Genomic DNA, 16,878 nt, shown 5'->3' with positions numbered 1-16,878 from the left:
ATGTGGGTGGGGACGAGGACAGGTTGACGAGTTTAGCAGTTACCAGGGAGGATGTTCTTAAACAAATAGTAAAACTCAAACCAAAAATATCCCCAGGGCCGGATGAAGTGTTTGCTAGGGTGCTTAAAGAATGCAAAGAGGAGCTTTGTGACCCACTGTCAACCATATTTAATAAATCAATAGAGTCAGGCAGAGTGCCAGAGTTTTGGAAAGTTGCTAATGTGATACCAGTTTTTAAGAAAGGAGATAGATCACTTGCGTCTAACTATCGACCAATTAGCCTAACGTCTATTGTGGGAAAGTTACTCGAATCTATAATAGCAAATAAAATTCGTCTTCATCTTGAAAAACATAAATTAATAATTGAGTCGCAACATGGTTTTATAAATGGCCGTTCATGTTTAACAAATTTGTTATCTTTTTATTCTAGCATTGTTGAGGCAGTTGATAGTGGTAAGGATTGCGATGTTGTATACCTTGACTTTAGCAAAGCTTTTGATACAGTGCCACATGAAAGACTGATTAAAAAAATAGAGTCTCATGGTATTGGGGGTGCTATATTAAGCTGGATTAGGGCATGGCTATACCAAAGGAAACAGAGAGTTAGTATAAATGGAATCAAGTCAGAGTGGGAAAATGTTGTAAGTGGAGTGCCTCAAGGCTCTGTCCTGGGACCTCTGTTGTTTATAATATATATAAATGATTTAGATTCAGGTTTGAGTAGCAACATTTGCAAATTTGCCGATGATACGAAAATCGGTAGGGAAATTAATTCGGAGGAGGACTCACTATCACTTCAAGTTGATCTAGATAGGGTTTTGAAATGGTCAAAGGATTGGCAGATGCAGTTTAATGCTGATAAATGTACAGTTCTGAGGTTAGGTAATGATGATAGAGTTACAAGATACGAGCTAGATGGTGTTGTGATTGCGAAGTCGGATTGCGAAAGGGATCTGGGAGTTATGATTAGTAAGAATTTAAAACAAAAGGATCAATGCATAAATGTTCGTAATAAGGCAAATCGGACACTTGGATTTATTAATCGCAGCGTTAGTAACAAGACACCTGGTGTGGTTCTCAAGCTATATCTTGCTCTAGTTTGGCCCCATTTAGATTATGCAGTTCAGTTTTGGTCGCCATATTATAGAATGGATATAAATTCACTTGAACGTGTCCAGCGTAGGATGACTAAGTTAATTCCCCAAATTAGAAATCTTTCATATGAAGAAAGATTAACAAAGCTTAAGTTGCATTCACTGGAAAGGCGAAGAGTTAGGGGTGACATGATAGAGGTTTACAAGTGGATGAATGGACATAACCGGGGGGATATTAATAGGGTATTAAAAGTATCAACACAGGACAGAACACGAAACAATGGATATAAATTGGATAAGTTTAGATTTAGGAAAGACTTGGGTAAATACTGGTTCAGTAACAGGGTTGTTGATTTGTGGAACCAATTGCCGCGTAACATTGTGGAGGTGGGGTCCCTCGATTGTTTCAAGCACGGGTTGGACAAGTATATGAGTGGGATTGGGTGGTTATAGAATAGGAGCTGCCTCGTATGGGCCAATAGGCCTTCTGCAGTTACCTTTGTTCTTATGTTCTTATGTTATGTTCTTATGTTGAGTAGCAACATTTGCAAATTTGCAGATGATACAAAAATAGGTAGGGAAATTAACACGGAAGAAGACTCACTATCACTTCAAGTTGATCTAAATAGGGTTTTGAAATGGTCAAAAGATTGACAGATGCAGTTTAATGCTGATAAATGTAAAGTTTTGAGACTAGGTAATGATGATAGTTACAAGATACGAGCTAGATGGTGTTGAGATTGCGAAGTCGGATTGTGAAAGGGATCTGGGAGTTATGATTAGTAAGAATTTAAAACAAAAGGATCAATGCATGAATGCTCGTAATAAGGCAAATAGGACACTGGGATTTATTAATCGAAGTGTTAGTAACAAGACACCTGGTGTGGTTCTTCAGCTATATCTTGCTCTGGTTAGGCCCCATTTACATTATGCAGTTCAGTTTTGGTCGCCATATTATAGAATGAATATAAATTCACTTGAACGTGTCTAGAGTAGGGTGACTAAGTTAATTCCCCAAAATAGAAATCTTTTATATGAAGAAAGATTAACAAAGCTTAAATTGCATTCACTGGAAAAGCGAAGAGTTAGGGGTGATATGATAGAGGTTTACAAGTGGATGAATGGACATAACAAAGGGGGATATTAGTAGGGTATTAAAAGTATCAACACATGACAGAACACAAAACAATGGGTAAAATTGGATAAGTTTAGATTTAGGAAAGACTTGGGTAAATACTGGTTTGGCAACAGGGTTGTTGATTTGTGGAACCAATTACCGCGTAACGTGGTGGAGGTGGGGTCCCTCGATTGTTTCAAGCGTGGGTTGGACATGTATATGAGTGGGTTTGGGTGGTTATAGATAGGAGCTGCCTCGTATGGGCCAATAGGCCTTCTGCAGTTACCTTTATTCTTATGCTCTTAATTCACTATGCTTGCCAGTGAAACTCCTTTTCAGAAAATCGCTGGACCATGGAATAGTTCCCCTAGTAATAGTTGAAGGTGATGTAGTGATCGAGTAATCCTTATACTCCATTATCTCATCATCTTAATGGCATAACTAATTACACAAGCATTAATCCTATCCCTATTTACAGGTAACGGTTTTCCACCCTTCTATATCTTACTGTGAGGTGTCGTCACCGTACATAAGCAAGCGACTTGAGAGAATAGCACATTACGGGCTATTCATGCCCGTGCCACCTCTTGGGTGGCTTAATCTTTATAAATAAATCAGAATAGCACAACCACACGGGAGACATCTCCCGTCACGCAGGGTGCAGTCGCACCTCCACAGATCTCCAGTATCAGCTCTTGATATTGGTAATGGCTCAAAAGGGCCACCACTTACGGGGTATTCATGCCCGTGTCACCTCTTGGGTGGCTTAATCTTCATCAATCAATCGAATAGCACACAGTACAATCTCCAGTCAAGAATGTAGCACTCGGCGTGTACAGTTCTAATCGACCCAAGACGCTACAGCCTCGACACAGAGCAGACAGCAGACTACGACCGTTGTTCAGGTCCATGTAAACTACATCTACCCGAAGTCCTTCGTCTGAATAGCCAGTTACCAGTTACAGGAGATACTTTTTCACCCACAGAGTTATTAACTCATGGAACCGCCTACCCACCGAAGCGGTACGTGGCAAAACGATGCTGATTTTCAAAATATACCTGGAAAAGATCATTCCTCCCTACACCTGGGGGGTACCTTCGTTAAAGTAAAAAGGTATACAGAAATAACAAAGAAAATAGATATGAATACTATTACCTTCGATGTTAGTAGTAGTTGTGCAAGCGAGGAGAAAGAAAAAATATTACGGAGTTCATGGATGAAAGTAGATTGATAATATTATCTTGGAACGTTAATGGATTAAAAACTAGAGCGGTGGATATACACTATTATACTCTTAGAGAGAATATTAACATAGCAGCACTCCAGGAAACTGGGGATAGGGATGGTAACAATCTGAACATGAAGATGAACATGTTGAACATGAAGATGTTCAACTGCTGGGCGAGCCCTCTCCTACTCATCTGAGGGGAGGGAGATTAGATTATGCTTGTTTGATAAATGCTGAGGGCATAGAGGAGAATTGTCTTACTGTGGATGAAATGCTAAGAGATTTTGCATTACAAATACAGCTTAAACTAGATAAAAAGCATGCCTGCCTTCAGAGGAAAAGCTTAAAGTTTAATAAGGGAGAATTAAGGGGTCTTGTTGGTCATATTAAGTCTTGGTATGATACTTATAAGCCAGTTTCGACAGAAGCATTTTATTAAGATTTAATTAAGGAGGTAGATGTATTTAATGCAACATTGAACCGGAAAACATCTGGTATAGAAAAGCATCCCCCATAAAAGTGTGCGGAGAAGAGAAAGGAAATTTGGAGCAAGTATTGGCAGGAGTTTGCAGAGAAAGTTAGGAGTAACAAACTTGAAGGAAATCTGGCAAGACATAAATGAAATAAGGGGTAAAAAGCAGAATTTTGTTGCACATCCTGACCCGTAAGGAATTGCAAAAGGTCTCGTAAATAAATGGGCGGAAGCTGCCAAACTTAGTTCATTTAATTACCCGCTGTAACGAGAGAGTCGTTTGATTCTTGGAAAGATCTAAGAAAGGATTTTATACTTACAGCAGGTAACAGTGGTGATGTCACTTGCACAGGTATTACCAGAGAAGAACTAATAACGGCGATTAAAGTTGGGAAATCTACCGCCCCTGGGGAGGATGGAGTAACTTATGAAATACTTAATGAACCTGCCATTATGACGAAAAGCCCGCTGTTAGACCTCTTTAATATTAGTTATAAAGAGGGCAGAATTCCCAGTAAATGAAAAAGAACTATGATCATCCTTATCCCTAAAGCCAATGGAGAGTACAGACCTGTGTCTTTAACCTCGTGTTTTTGTAAAATGATGGAGAGGATCATTTTAAATAAACTTTTGTATATAATAGGTGATCAGCTGTCTAATAATTTTTCGGGTTCCTCAGAGGAAAAAGTACCTCTGACTGTATTATTAAATGTCTAGCTAATGGTAATGATTATTATAGAATTTTTATTGATTTATAAGGAGCTTTTGATAAAGCCAACAAAGAGGTTATTTTATATGAATTAGCTGGTCTTGGTGTTGAAGGGAGATTATTGCGCTGGATAGGGGATTATCTTCAGGAAAGGAAGGCTCAGGTGTGGTATCAAGGTTGTATGGTTCAAGGTATCAAGGTCAAGAACTCTGCACACCTCAGGGAGGAGTGTTGAGTCTCACCCTGTTTAATGTACTAATGAATAAGATAGCATCTGAGAAATACTCAAATTGGGTAACTCCAATCATATATGCTGATGATATTTTGTTTCAGGGCAAAGATATTTCAAAGATTCAAACAGTGTTGGACAATTTCGGAAACCAGTGTCACCACATGGGACTAGTGGTTAATGAAGACAAAACTAAAGTTTGAATGTAGAAGTCGGAGGCCCATTATATTGGAAATAAACGGTAAAAATATAGTTAATATATATAAATATTTAGGCATATATGTTGGATATACCTATGAGAGTTTGGAAACTGAGATGAACAGACTGTTGAGTCAATGTCGGAAGAGATTACAACCTCTGAAGGCCTTGGCATGCTGTGGAAAGGAGTGGGAGTCCAAGTGCTACGAATGAAGTACTTGAGTACTGTAAGATTTCTTATTGATTATGCTGCACCTGTCATTTCTTGTTTTGGTAAAGGTAGGATGGGCAAGTTGGAGAAGATACAAAATGAAGCCGTTGGGGGTCGTTGTGAGCCGCTGCTACCTTAATTTTTGTCCACACTTGTCTTGCAGACGTTTCTCTTCCAATAGAGCTAGTGAACTCTAGTCAATGTCTTTCCCTTTGTAACTCATCTGCAATGTATGTACCTTTACCTGACTAAAATATCTAATCTAAATCTATATCTAATCTATATGCTTAGATATATGCAAATGAGAGAGTAATAGAGCGAAACCTTTAAAATACTGAACAATTTGGAGGATATTGATTCATACAATTTCTTCAAAAGGTCAGATGTAACACGAACAAGGAGCAAAGGTTTCAAGCTCAACAAGCCACAGTGTAGGAGTGACAACAAATGCTTTTTAACCCATACGATTATGATCATGGCAATAAGGTTTCTAAAACAGTAGGCATTCTTCCAAAGCCAGACACTGAACTATGTTCCTCGCCCTAACCTAGTCACTCAGTATTATTCACTCATTTATCTATGTCTTGTCTATTTATGTCTTAAAGGTTAGAAGACGTACATTAGTCAATACAATTGGTGCTTAAAATGTTAAGGATCTCTTGTGAAACACGGGTATTAATAAAAAAATTTATTATGTAAAATAAATAAAAAAGGCCCAAGGGCCATGAAGTAACAAGAATGCAAGGCCGGCACAAGCTGGCGTAAGTAGAGAAGACGGAAGATTCTTCATATTAAAAGACCCTGCTTCTCCAAGATGGCAGTCACACCCTGCTTGCCCTGGACAATCACCATATGGAGAAGGACTGTTTACTGTGAAGGGAAGTCCACAAATGCAATGGCCAGCATGAGTCAGTCTTGAAGGGTAAACGATGATGGCACCCTCACAGTAACACAAAAGCCGAGCAAGCCCAGTGAGGAAGACCTGTTGATGGGAAGGAGGAGAATCATTAGTCACAACAAAATCCACATAGAAACAAAGGAGAGAGAAAAAAAATAAAGTGGATGTCTTCTTTTTGTATAGACATAATAAATATTGCCATTTGGCTATGTATTTATATGATATATAATAGAATACAGCATAAAACAAAATAAGAGGGGTGGTAGGAGAAGAAAAGATTAGTGTTCAGTGAGAATCCACAAGGTTTTCTCTGAATACTCTATTTTCTTCAAGGCTGTGGGTCCCTACAATTGCACCAGAGGTGGTACACACCCCTATTATTATTTAAACAGGTGAGTACACACACGGTGTTAGCAAACTTAGCCTCCAAACACACACACACACATGGTATCAGCAAACTTAGCCTCCAAACACACACACACACATGGTATCAGCAAGCTTAGCCTCCAAACACACACACACATGGTATCAGCAAGCTTAGCCTCCAAACACACACACACAGAAAATGGGGACATTGAAACAGTTGATAAACTTGATTTCAAGAGAGAGAGGTCACTATGGGGAACTTCAAATTTTTTTTAATAAGTAATTAGGCAGACTTGTTGCTAGACAGGGAAGTAAATTAAATGTATGCCAAATTTTGCAAAATATACAATGAAGGCACACAAACATTCATACCAAAACAGAGATGCAGGGCGAGAAAACAGGATTGGTTCAACAGAAATTGAGAGAGGGCCACAGACCAAAAGACACAAAAATGGAATGAAAGACATTGAAAAACTACAAGCAGATGTCAACAAAGTTTTCGATTGGGCAGCAGAAAATAACATGATGTTTAACAGTGATAAATTTCAGGTGTGGCAAAAATGAGGATCTGAAACATAATACAGGGTACAAAACACAATCGAATCTTCCCACAGTAGTAGAAAAACAGCATGTCAAGGATTTGGGAATAATGATGTCCGACGATCTAATGTTTAGGGAGCATAACCAAGCAAATATTGCGTCAGCCAGAAAAATGATCGGATGGATTATGAGAACTTTCAAATCCAGGGATCCCATCACAATGGTTGTACTCTTCAAGTCACTTATGTTGTCCCGTCTCGAGTACTGCTCAGTATTCACTTCCCCCTTCAGAGCAGGAGAGATTGCTGAAATAGAGGGAATACAGAGAACATATACGGCACGCATAGACGAGATAAAACACCTAAATTATTGGGATCGTCTCAAAGCTCTCCAAATGTACTCTCTAGAAAGGAGACGAGAGAGATACCAAATAATATACACATGGAAGATACTGGAGGGCCAGGTCCCAAATCTACACAGTAAAATAACAACGTACTGGAGTGAACGATATGGAAAAAAATGCAAGATTGAACCAGTGAAGAACAGAGGTGCCACAGGCACAATCAGAGAGCACTGTATAAACATCAGAGGTCCGCGGTTGTTCAACGTCCTCCCAGCGACTATAAGAAATATTGCCGGAACAACTGTGGACATCTTCAGGAGAAAACTGGACTGTTTTCTAAGAGAAGTTCCTGATCAGCCGGGCTGTGGTGGGTATGTGGCCCTGCGGGCCGCTCCAAGCAACAGCCTGGTGGACCAAACTCTCACAAGTCGAGCCTGGCCTCGGGCCGGGCTTGGGGAGTAGAAGAGCAGAACCCCATCAAGCAGGCATCAACATAGAAAGAAGCCAAACCCCCAATCATACCAGCGATACAAAGATGCGAGAAACAACTATACAGCAGTAAGGGGAGAGGCAGAAAGAAATGTTTAAAAAGGGATAATGGATAAATGTAAAACAGAACTGGGCCTATTCTACAAATTCATAAACAACAAATTGCAGGTAAAGGATAATATCCAGAGGTTGAAAATAGGAAACAGATTCACAGAAAATGATAATGCAATGTGTGAAACATTAAACCAAAAGTTCCAAAGTGTGTTTATACAAAATGAAATCTTAAGAGAACCAGACACAATAAGAATTTCTGAGAACATCATAGAGCGTATAGAGGTGTCTAGAGATGAAGTGGAAAATATGCTAAAGTAGCTAAGTAAGAACAAAGCAGTTGGTCCAGATGGAGTTTCACCATGGGTTCTGAGAGAATGTGCATCTGAGCTCAGCCTTCCACTTCACCTGATCTTTCAGGCATCCCTGTGTATAGGAGTCATAGCAAACATGTGGAAAAAGGCTAACATAGTTCCAATCTACAAAAGTGGCAACAGGGAAGACCCCACCCCTCTCAGTTATAGACCTGAATCATTGACAAGTGTAACAGTGAAAAGATTGAAAAAAAAAATAATAAAAACTAAATGGGTAGAACACCTGGAGAGAAATTATATAATATCACACAGACAGTATTGTTTTCGATCTGGAAGATCCTGTGTATCGAATTTACTCAGTTTCTATGATTGAGCCACAGAGATTTTAAAGGAAAAAGGTAGTTGGGTCGACTGCATCTATCTAGACATAAAAAAGGCTTTCGACAGAGTTCCACATAAGAGGTTGTTCTGGAAACTAGAAAATTTTGGATGGGTGACAGGTAAGCTTCTAACATGGATGAAAAATTTTCTGACTGATAGAAAAATGAGGGCAGTAATCAGAGGCAACCGGACTGGAGAAGTGTCACAAGTGGAGTACCACAGTACATGCACCAGAAATGTTCATTGTCTACATAAATGATCTACCAGTTGGAATACAGAATTATATAAACATGTTTGCTGATGATGCTAAGATAATGGGATGGATAAGAAATTTAGATGATTGTCATGCCCTTCAAGAAGACCTGGACAAAATAAGTATATGGAGCACCACTTGGCAAATGAAATTTAATGTAAATAAATGCCATGTTATGGAATGTGGAATAGAACATAGATCCCACACAACCTACAAATTATGTGAGAAATCTTTATATAATTCTGATTAAAGAAAGAGGTCTAGGGTTGATTCTAGATAGAAAACTATCACTTGAGGCCCACATAAAGAACGTTGTGTGAGGAGCCTATGCCACGCTTTCTAACTTCAGAATTTCGTTTAAATACATGGATGGCGAAATACTAAAGAAATTGTTCACGAGTTTTGTTCGGCCAAGGCTAGAATATGCAGCGGTTGTGTGGTGCCCATATCTTAAGAAGCACATCAACAAACTGGAAAAGGTGCAAAGACATGCTACTAAGTGGCTCCCAGAACTAAACGGCAAGAGCTATGTGGAGAGGTCAGAGGCATTATATATGCCAAAACTAGAAGACAACAAAAAGAGGTGATAAAATCACTATGTACAAAATAGTAACAGGAATTGATAAAATCGATAGGGAAGATTTCCCGAGACCTGGAACTTCAAGAACAAAAGGTCATAGATTTAAACTAACTAAACAAAGATGCCAAAGAAATATAAAAAAATTTCCTTTCGCATACAGAGTGGTACACAGTTGGAACAAGTTAAGTGAGAAGGTGGTGGCGGCCAAGACCGTCAGTAGTTTCAAAGCATTATGTGACAAAGAGTGCCGGGTAGACGGGACACCACGAGCGTAGCTCTAATCCTGTAACTACACTTAGGTAACTACATTTGGTGTCAGCAAGCTTACCGTCGAAACACACACAAACAGCCTGCCTATTATTCAAGGCCTTCTCTGAGTACTCTCTATTTTCTTCTCTGAGGCTATGGGTCCCTAATCTTGCACCAGAGGTGGTACAACTTTTAAGTTTTTAACTACTGCACTGAGCACCTGATTTTGGCAAAGACTTCTTAGTGCAATTGTCAAGGACATAGTTCTGGTATTTTTTTGTTTATAAATATTCAGGTATAGTTAATGTCAAAATGTTTCAAAACTCAACAATTTATATTTCAAAACAAAAAAAGTAATGAAAACATTACAAAACATTAAAATATAGCCTAATTAATTAATTAATAAAATAGCACAACTCTCAGAATGTCTAAAGGTGCTTTGAGCAATGTAGTTAATTTTATATATATAACATTATATATATAATATATATTTACCTGTGACTACTGCTTAGCAAAAATTTGATCTCTGTGAAAATTGGTCTCGTCATTGCTAGGAGATATTTTAAGACCATGATTTGCTGTGGATGGCACTGTAGTCTTCAAGTCATCAATCTAAAAATAGAGGTAATCTTTTAAAATGTAAATTTTGTATAAAAAAAAAATGCAAAAATAAATTGCAAGAATAATATGAAGTTATAATACAATTTTTTTTTAATTATTTAAATATTTGTGAGACATTATTAAGAAATGTATGAAGTACAGATTCTCTAAGACCTGATATGTATCTGCTTATGTTCCACCACATTACATTCAGGGCTGAAGAGAAAACACAGCCAGTAAGGTAATGATCACTTAGGATGGACTGGGATGCTACATGTAGGTGGGGGCTAAGCTGCGTGAGGCTAGGATGCCCAGCCTGCATTGTCTAGGCTGGGCTGGGCTAGGCAACACTAGGAAGGAGTCAACAAATCTCTGGAGTGCCTTACTTTTCCTGATATCCTTAAAAAAGCAAGAATGATGCCATTTTATAAAGGAGGCGAGACAGCAGACATAAACAATTAAAGAAAAATATCAAATCTACTTATACTTTCAAAAATATTTGATTTTTTTTTTTACAAACATCTCTTCCTACTTTGTAAAATTCAACATGAATAAAAACACACACACACATCCCTAGGAAGCAGCCCATAGCAGCTGTCTAACTCCCAGGTACTTATTTACTGTTAGGTAAACCAGATATAGAGAATAACCACAAAATGCTATCTTTATAAGAACTATCTTGTAAAGCCACTAGTACACGCAGCATTTCAGGCAGGATATATAAAATATTATACATATATATATATATATATATATATATATATATATATATATATATATATATATATATATATATATATATATATATATATATATATATATATGTATATATGAATACATACATACGGGACAAAGAGCCAGAGCTCAACCACCGCAAGCACAACTAGGTGAGTACACACACACACACACACACATTATATATATATATATATATATATATATATATATATATATATATATTTATATATATATATATATATATATATATATATATGAGTGTCAGACCATGGAGGAATGATTTTTTTTAATTTAATTTATATAAAAAATTATTCCTTCTGAAGATGTATTAATATATGAAAGTACTTAAGGAAATTCCTGTTTCAATTCTTCCTCCGTGGTCTGACACTGTCACATTTTTCATCAAGTGTTAATTTTTGTGATTTACACACACGTGGCATGTTTACACACACATTATTTATATTATATATATATATATATATATATATATATATATATATATATATATTATATATATATATATATATATCCAGTGTAATTGGCCTGTTATGTTGGACATTGTCTTCTGTGTTGGCATCGATATGTTCTTGTCTTGTCCTTACTCTCATGGTGGGTAGAGTAAATAGTTCCGTGATTTGGGTGTTCATGGTAGGTCGCTCTATTCTTATGTGAATTGCCTCTTGAGGCAATTCACCCTGGCACCCTGGCACCCAATTTGAGGCATTGCCTCTTGAGGCACAGACGTGTGCCTGTCTGCGACAGGCACACGTCTTGATCCGCAGGAGCTCCGTATTGCAGTCGCTCTCCGCCTTGCTGCCCCTATCCACACTGTTCACAGGTGTATTTGCGGCGAGGCAGATGCTGACGAATATGGATTGCATGGCCTGCACTGTGGAAAATCGGGTGGTTGGCACACTAGACACGACGAAGTCAACGACATCATTAAAAGAAGCCTTGCCTCTGCTCAGTGTCCAGCGGAGAGAGAACCCCGCAACCTACTGAACCGTGACTCTGTTAGCTTTGCCGGCCGACCAGACGGAATCACACTGCGTCCGTGGAAGGGTGGCAGGCAGTTAGCATGGGACTATACTTGCGTATCCACCCTGGCAACGACATACATCACCCTCTCTGCCGGCACGGCGGGAGCCGCAGCGACACACAGAGAAAAACAAAAGTCAGTCAAGTACAGGCAATTAGATCAAAGGTACAATTTCGTTCCAATAGGGTCTGAGACCCTAGGCCCATGGGGTGAGAGTGCAAGAAGGTTTCTTAAGGATCTTGGTTCCAAGCTCATTGACACCACAAGAGACCCTAGAGCAGCAAGTTTTCTCTTTCAGCGCCTCAGTGTCGCGATCCAGAGGGGAAATGCCCGCTGCATCCTCGGTTCCTGCCCGGCGTCGGAGGAGTTCGAGGAAATCTACAGCCTCTAGGAAGCGAACTTTTTCTTGTGTCCCCTTAATGTTTATTTTTTGTATAAAATCAGATATGTAACTGTATAACCTTGCATAATAAAGTGTACATCATAATAAAAAAAAAAGGGGGTGGTAGGAGAAGTGAACACTCTTTCGTATTCAGAGTTAAATGTCAAGTTTTCCCTGAGTGCTCTGTGTTCCCTTCTCTGAGGCTGTGGGTCCCTATAATTGCACCAGTGGTGGTACCCCCCTATATATATATATATATATATACATATATATATATATATATATATATATATATATATATATATATATATATATATATATACATATATATACATATATATATATATATATATATATATATATATATATATATATATATATATATATATATATATATATATATGGAACCCTCAACCCTATAAGTGGAGGGTTCCTACATACTCAACCAGTGGTGGTACCCTCTATATATTAATAAAAAGGCAAGGCTATGCTAAATCTTGGCAGGGATTGGCTTGGCTAAGCTGGTCAGGGCTTGGCTAGGGTAGGAAGGACTGGTCATGTTTAAAAGCAAGGCAGGGTTAGGCTAGGCAAGACTAGGTAAGGGTATACTGGGATAGGCTTGGCTACGGCAGGCTAGGAAGAGGTAAACTAGGACAAGCAAGGCTGTGCAAGCACTATGCACAGCTAGAATGAACTATGCTAAGATGGTTTAAGCTGGGCTAGGTTAGGATAAGCTGAGTCATGCAGGGCCCCGATTGACCAGTGGAGTCTAATAGTCTAACCTTCTAGCTAGTTTGCTGACCTAAGAGTGTAAATGCCTAGCCCCTAACCTGAGATATATACAAAAGTTGTTACATTCTTGTACAGCCACTAGTACGAGTAGCGTTTCGGGCAGGTCCCTAGAATACGATCCCCGCCGCGAAGAATCGTTTTTTCATCCAAGTACACATTTTACTGTTGCGTTAAACAGAGGCTACAGTTTAGGATTTGCGCCCAGTAAATCCTCCCCGGCCAGGATACGAACCCATGACATAGCGCTCGCGGAACGCCAGGCGAGTGTCCTACCACTACACCACCTGCTGCAATATTATTATAAAAGAAATATTACTTATTATAATCGTAAATACTAAATACCTGTTGTGTTGATTTAGGGGCGACGACGATCGTGGGATCGGATGCGAGCCACAGGTGGCCTACACCATGCTTTCTAAGGCGTCCCTCTCATAACAAAAACAAATCCGTGCATTCATACACAAACAGAGATCCCGTGGTTATGCGAATACTTGCAATTCTTTTACTTAAAATAATAACAATTAGATTAATAATAATTAACATAATTTTTACTCAAGATTCACAAACATCATTAATACTATTTTTAAAAAAAAATTATAAGACATCTAAAAACAGATATACAGACTTTGTGTGATATTTATTTCAACATTATATATTAATAGAATGTTGTAACTATTATTTTTAAATATTAGGTAGTTTCCAGCTACGTATATCGCATATAAACGTTGCAAAAAGATTTTAGACTGAATTAACACATTACACATTTATGGAGTAATTAACAACAAAACAATCTTTATTTTCATTGCAGAACATATATCAGAGCATACTAGTGACTCATACATTTAAAATAGTGTGATTTTTAAACAATTCGGTTGTAAACCCGCAGAACCGCCTACCCGCCAAAGACGTAACATAAGAAATGGTATATAATTCATTATTTTAAATTACATCTTTCTGCCCGAAACGCTGCGCGTGCTAGTGGCTTTACAAGACTGTAATTACCATAATTGTATCCTCACATTCCTTATGTACATTCTTGTATATGCATAAATAAATAAATAAATAAATAAATAAACATATATAATCATTAATAATATTCGGCAGCTATCGAGGTTCTCCATAGGTAAATTCCTGTACTCTAACAAGATGCTACTTGCTGTTTAGCTGTTTAAATTCTTGGAAAATTGTAATGACCAGCGACATAAAATATAACAATGAAATAATAGCAGGTAACTGTAGGTGAACGAAAAATTAAATTCCAAATTGATTAGAAGTTTTTCTAAATATAAAGATCGACCTGAAGGAATTTTATGAATTATGGACTAATTAAACAAAAAAATAGGTAATTTTACTTGAAGAACAGATACCAGAGAATAGTTAGTGAGTACATTTATATCGTATAACGGGAGAAAGCCCCTGGGAGCCGCGAATTAAAATAACCACCTACATTAATTGATAACTAGGAAATAGTATCTGGAAACTTTATCTGAACGAAAACACAATACCAATTTGTTTAGATGTTTTTCTTAATATAAAGATCAACAGTAAGGAATCTTATTCATTATGGACAAATTAACAAAAAAAAACGATAATTTTCATTGAGGACCATATATATTAGAGCATACTTAGTCACTTATATATTAAAAGTATTGTGTATTTTGAACCATTGGGGTGGTAAACAAACAGAACGGCCTACCCGAAAAGTCGTAACATAAAATGTTGCATATGTTTGCTAATTTATTATTTGATAAATGATTATTATTAATTTACGACAACTATAGAGGTTTCCCATTAGTTAAATTACTGTAGTCTGACTAAATGCTACTACAAAACATATATAAATCCTGGGAAAGTCACAATGACCAGCGACATTAAAGCATAACAGACTAAATAGTAACAGGCAACTGTTGGCGAACGAAAAATTCATTTCCAAATTTATTAGATGTTTTCCTAAATATAAAGATCGATAGGCTGGAATTTTCTGCATTATGGCCTAATTAAGGCAAAAATATATATATTTTTACTTGAAGAACAAATATCAGAGCATAGTCAGTGAGTTATAGAATAATAAGAGTGTGGTATTTCATTGTATAACAAGAGATAGTCCATGGAAGCGAAAATAGACGTAGTTTTACACAAAATAACGTCCAAAAACAGCCGTAGAGTCAAACGGCAAATGTTGACGTTCTTTTTAAGAGGACAGGTTGTATCAACAGTATCTTAGCTCAGTCATCTATCAAGATAACCAATATTGGGTTACATTGCCATGGAAGCTCAATCACCCACAGCTACCCGTTAATCACTTCATGGCATTAAACCAATTAAATTCACAGATAGCTAGATTGAATAAACAACCAGATAAATTACAACTGTATCACGAGTTGATACAACAACAGCTTGCAAACAAATTTATTCAGGTTGTTGAACATGATGATACCAAACTAGGGCATTATTTGCCTCATCATGCCATCTTGAAAGATTCGGCTACTGCACCTATTGAAATTGTATTTAATTGTAGTGTCAAAGTAAAGGCAAATAGTGCATCACTCAATGATTGCCTACAAACTGGCCCAAGTCTAACTCAAAGACTCAATGACGTACTATTATGGTTTCGATTAAGAACTTACACCTATACGGCCGAAATTAGTAAGGCTTTCTTAAGAGTAGGTCTACAAGAGGAAGACCGTTATTTTACAACATTTCTCTGGATGAAGGATCCTAATGATCGTAATAATGAAATCATCATCTATAGGTTCGCCTCGGTCTTATTCGGTGTTACTTCTTCACCATTTGTACTCCAAGCAACCTTGGACATCCATTTGAAGAAATCTGATTGTCCATACAAGACTGAAATTAGTAACTACTTATTTGTTGATAACTTCCAGGGAACGATTAATAATAAAACCAAGTATATTTAAATTTATCATGAGGCTAACCGCGAGTTACTGGGAGCCAATATGCCTCTACAACCATGGGCATCAAATGATCAACAGCTGAATCAGCTAATAGAAAGTGAATTTCCAGGGTACAAAGTGCCTTATAATTTGAAAGTTTTTGGCATGGAATGGAATACTTCCACTGACAAACTAAATATTAAGTCTGGTCTGTGGAAACTAATACTTCTCCCTTAACCATGAGAAAATTACTCTCGTATATCAGTAAACCATTTGACCATTTAGGCTTACTTAGCCCTATTTTAATTAAGGGTAAACTCCTCATGCAGGAGTGCTGGCAAACTAACATGGATTGGGATGATCTGTTACCTAATGCTCTGAAAGATAAACGGCAGCAACTAACGATGGATTTCAATAAACTTGGTATTCTAAAATTCCCTCGTAATGCTTTAGGACTAAATTTACCCACAAATTTGCAAGTGTTTTGCGATGCCTCATGCAAAGCATATGGTGCAGTAGGCTATTTAGTAAACACCAAGCAATCTATTTTACTTACTTCTAAGGCTAGAGTGGCCCCCAATTAAGAAGAGGTCACTACCCCAAATAGAGTTAACTTTGTTAGTAGGTGTACGACAAGCTCATTGCCAGACCAAGACACTCAATAATATTCTTTATTGAGTGTTATCTATCTTTGGTGAGATAGTAGTGTG

The 16,878-nt window shown here is 37.7% G+C and overlaps 1 protein-coding gene and 1 long non-coding RNA gene across 2 annotated transcripts; one reads left to right on the top strand and one right to left on the bottom strand.

Moving 5' to 3' along the window:
- Nucleotides 1-5,934: 5,934 nt before the first annotated feature.
- LOC138360292 (uncharacterized) lies at nucleotides 5,935-13,742 on the bottom strand. The gene is made up of 3 exons (XR_011226274.1): nucleotides 13,617-13,742; nucleotides 10,219-10,335; nucleotides 5,935-6,241 (listed from the first exon to the last, which is right to left on the bottom strand). It is a non-coding gene; the product is annotated as an uncharacterized lncRNA (long non-coding RNA).
- Nucleotides 13,743-15,580: 1,838 nt separating this feature from the next.
- Nucleotides 15,581-16,192, top strand: LOC138360296 (uncharacterized). The gene has a single exon (XM_069320209.1). The coding sequence runs from the start codon at nucleotides 15,581-15,583 to the stop codon at nucleotides 16,190-16,192; it is 612 nt and encodes a 203-aa protein (XP_069176310.1).
- Nucleotides 16,193-16,878: the final 686 nt, after the last annotated feature.

This window comes from Procambarus clarkii, unplaced genomic scaffold (assembly GCF_040958095.1).
Source record: "Procambarus clarkii isolate CNS0578487 unplaced genomic scaffold, FALCON_Pclarkii_2.0 HiC_scaffold_106, whole genome shotgun sequence".
NCBI lineage: Eukaryota > Metazoa > Arthropoda > Malacostraca > Decapoda > Cambaridae > Procambarus > Procambarus clarkii.
This window is presented reverse-complemented; position numbering and strand designations above follow the sequence as displayed.

Coding starts and splice junctions, on each gene's coding strand:
- LOC138360296 (XM_069320209.1), top strand. CDS start 15,581: ATGGCATTAAACCAATTAAATTCACAGATAGCTAGATTGAATAAACAA.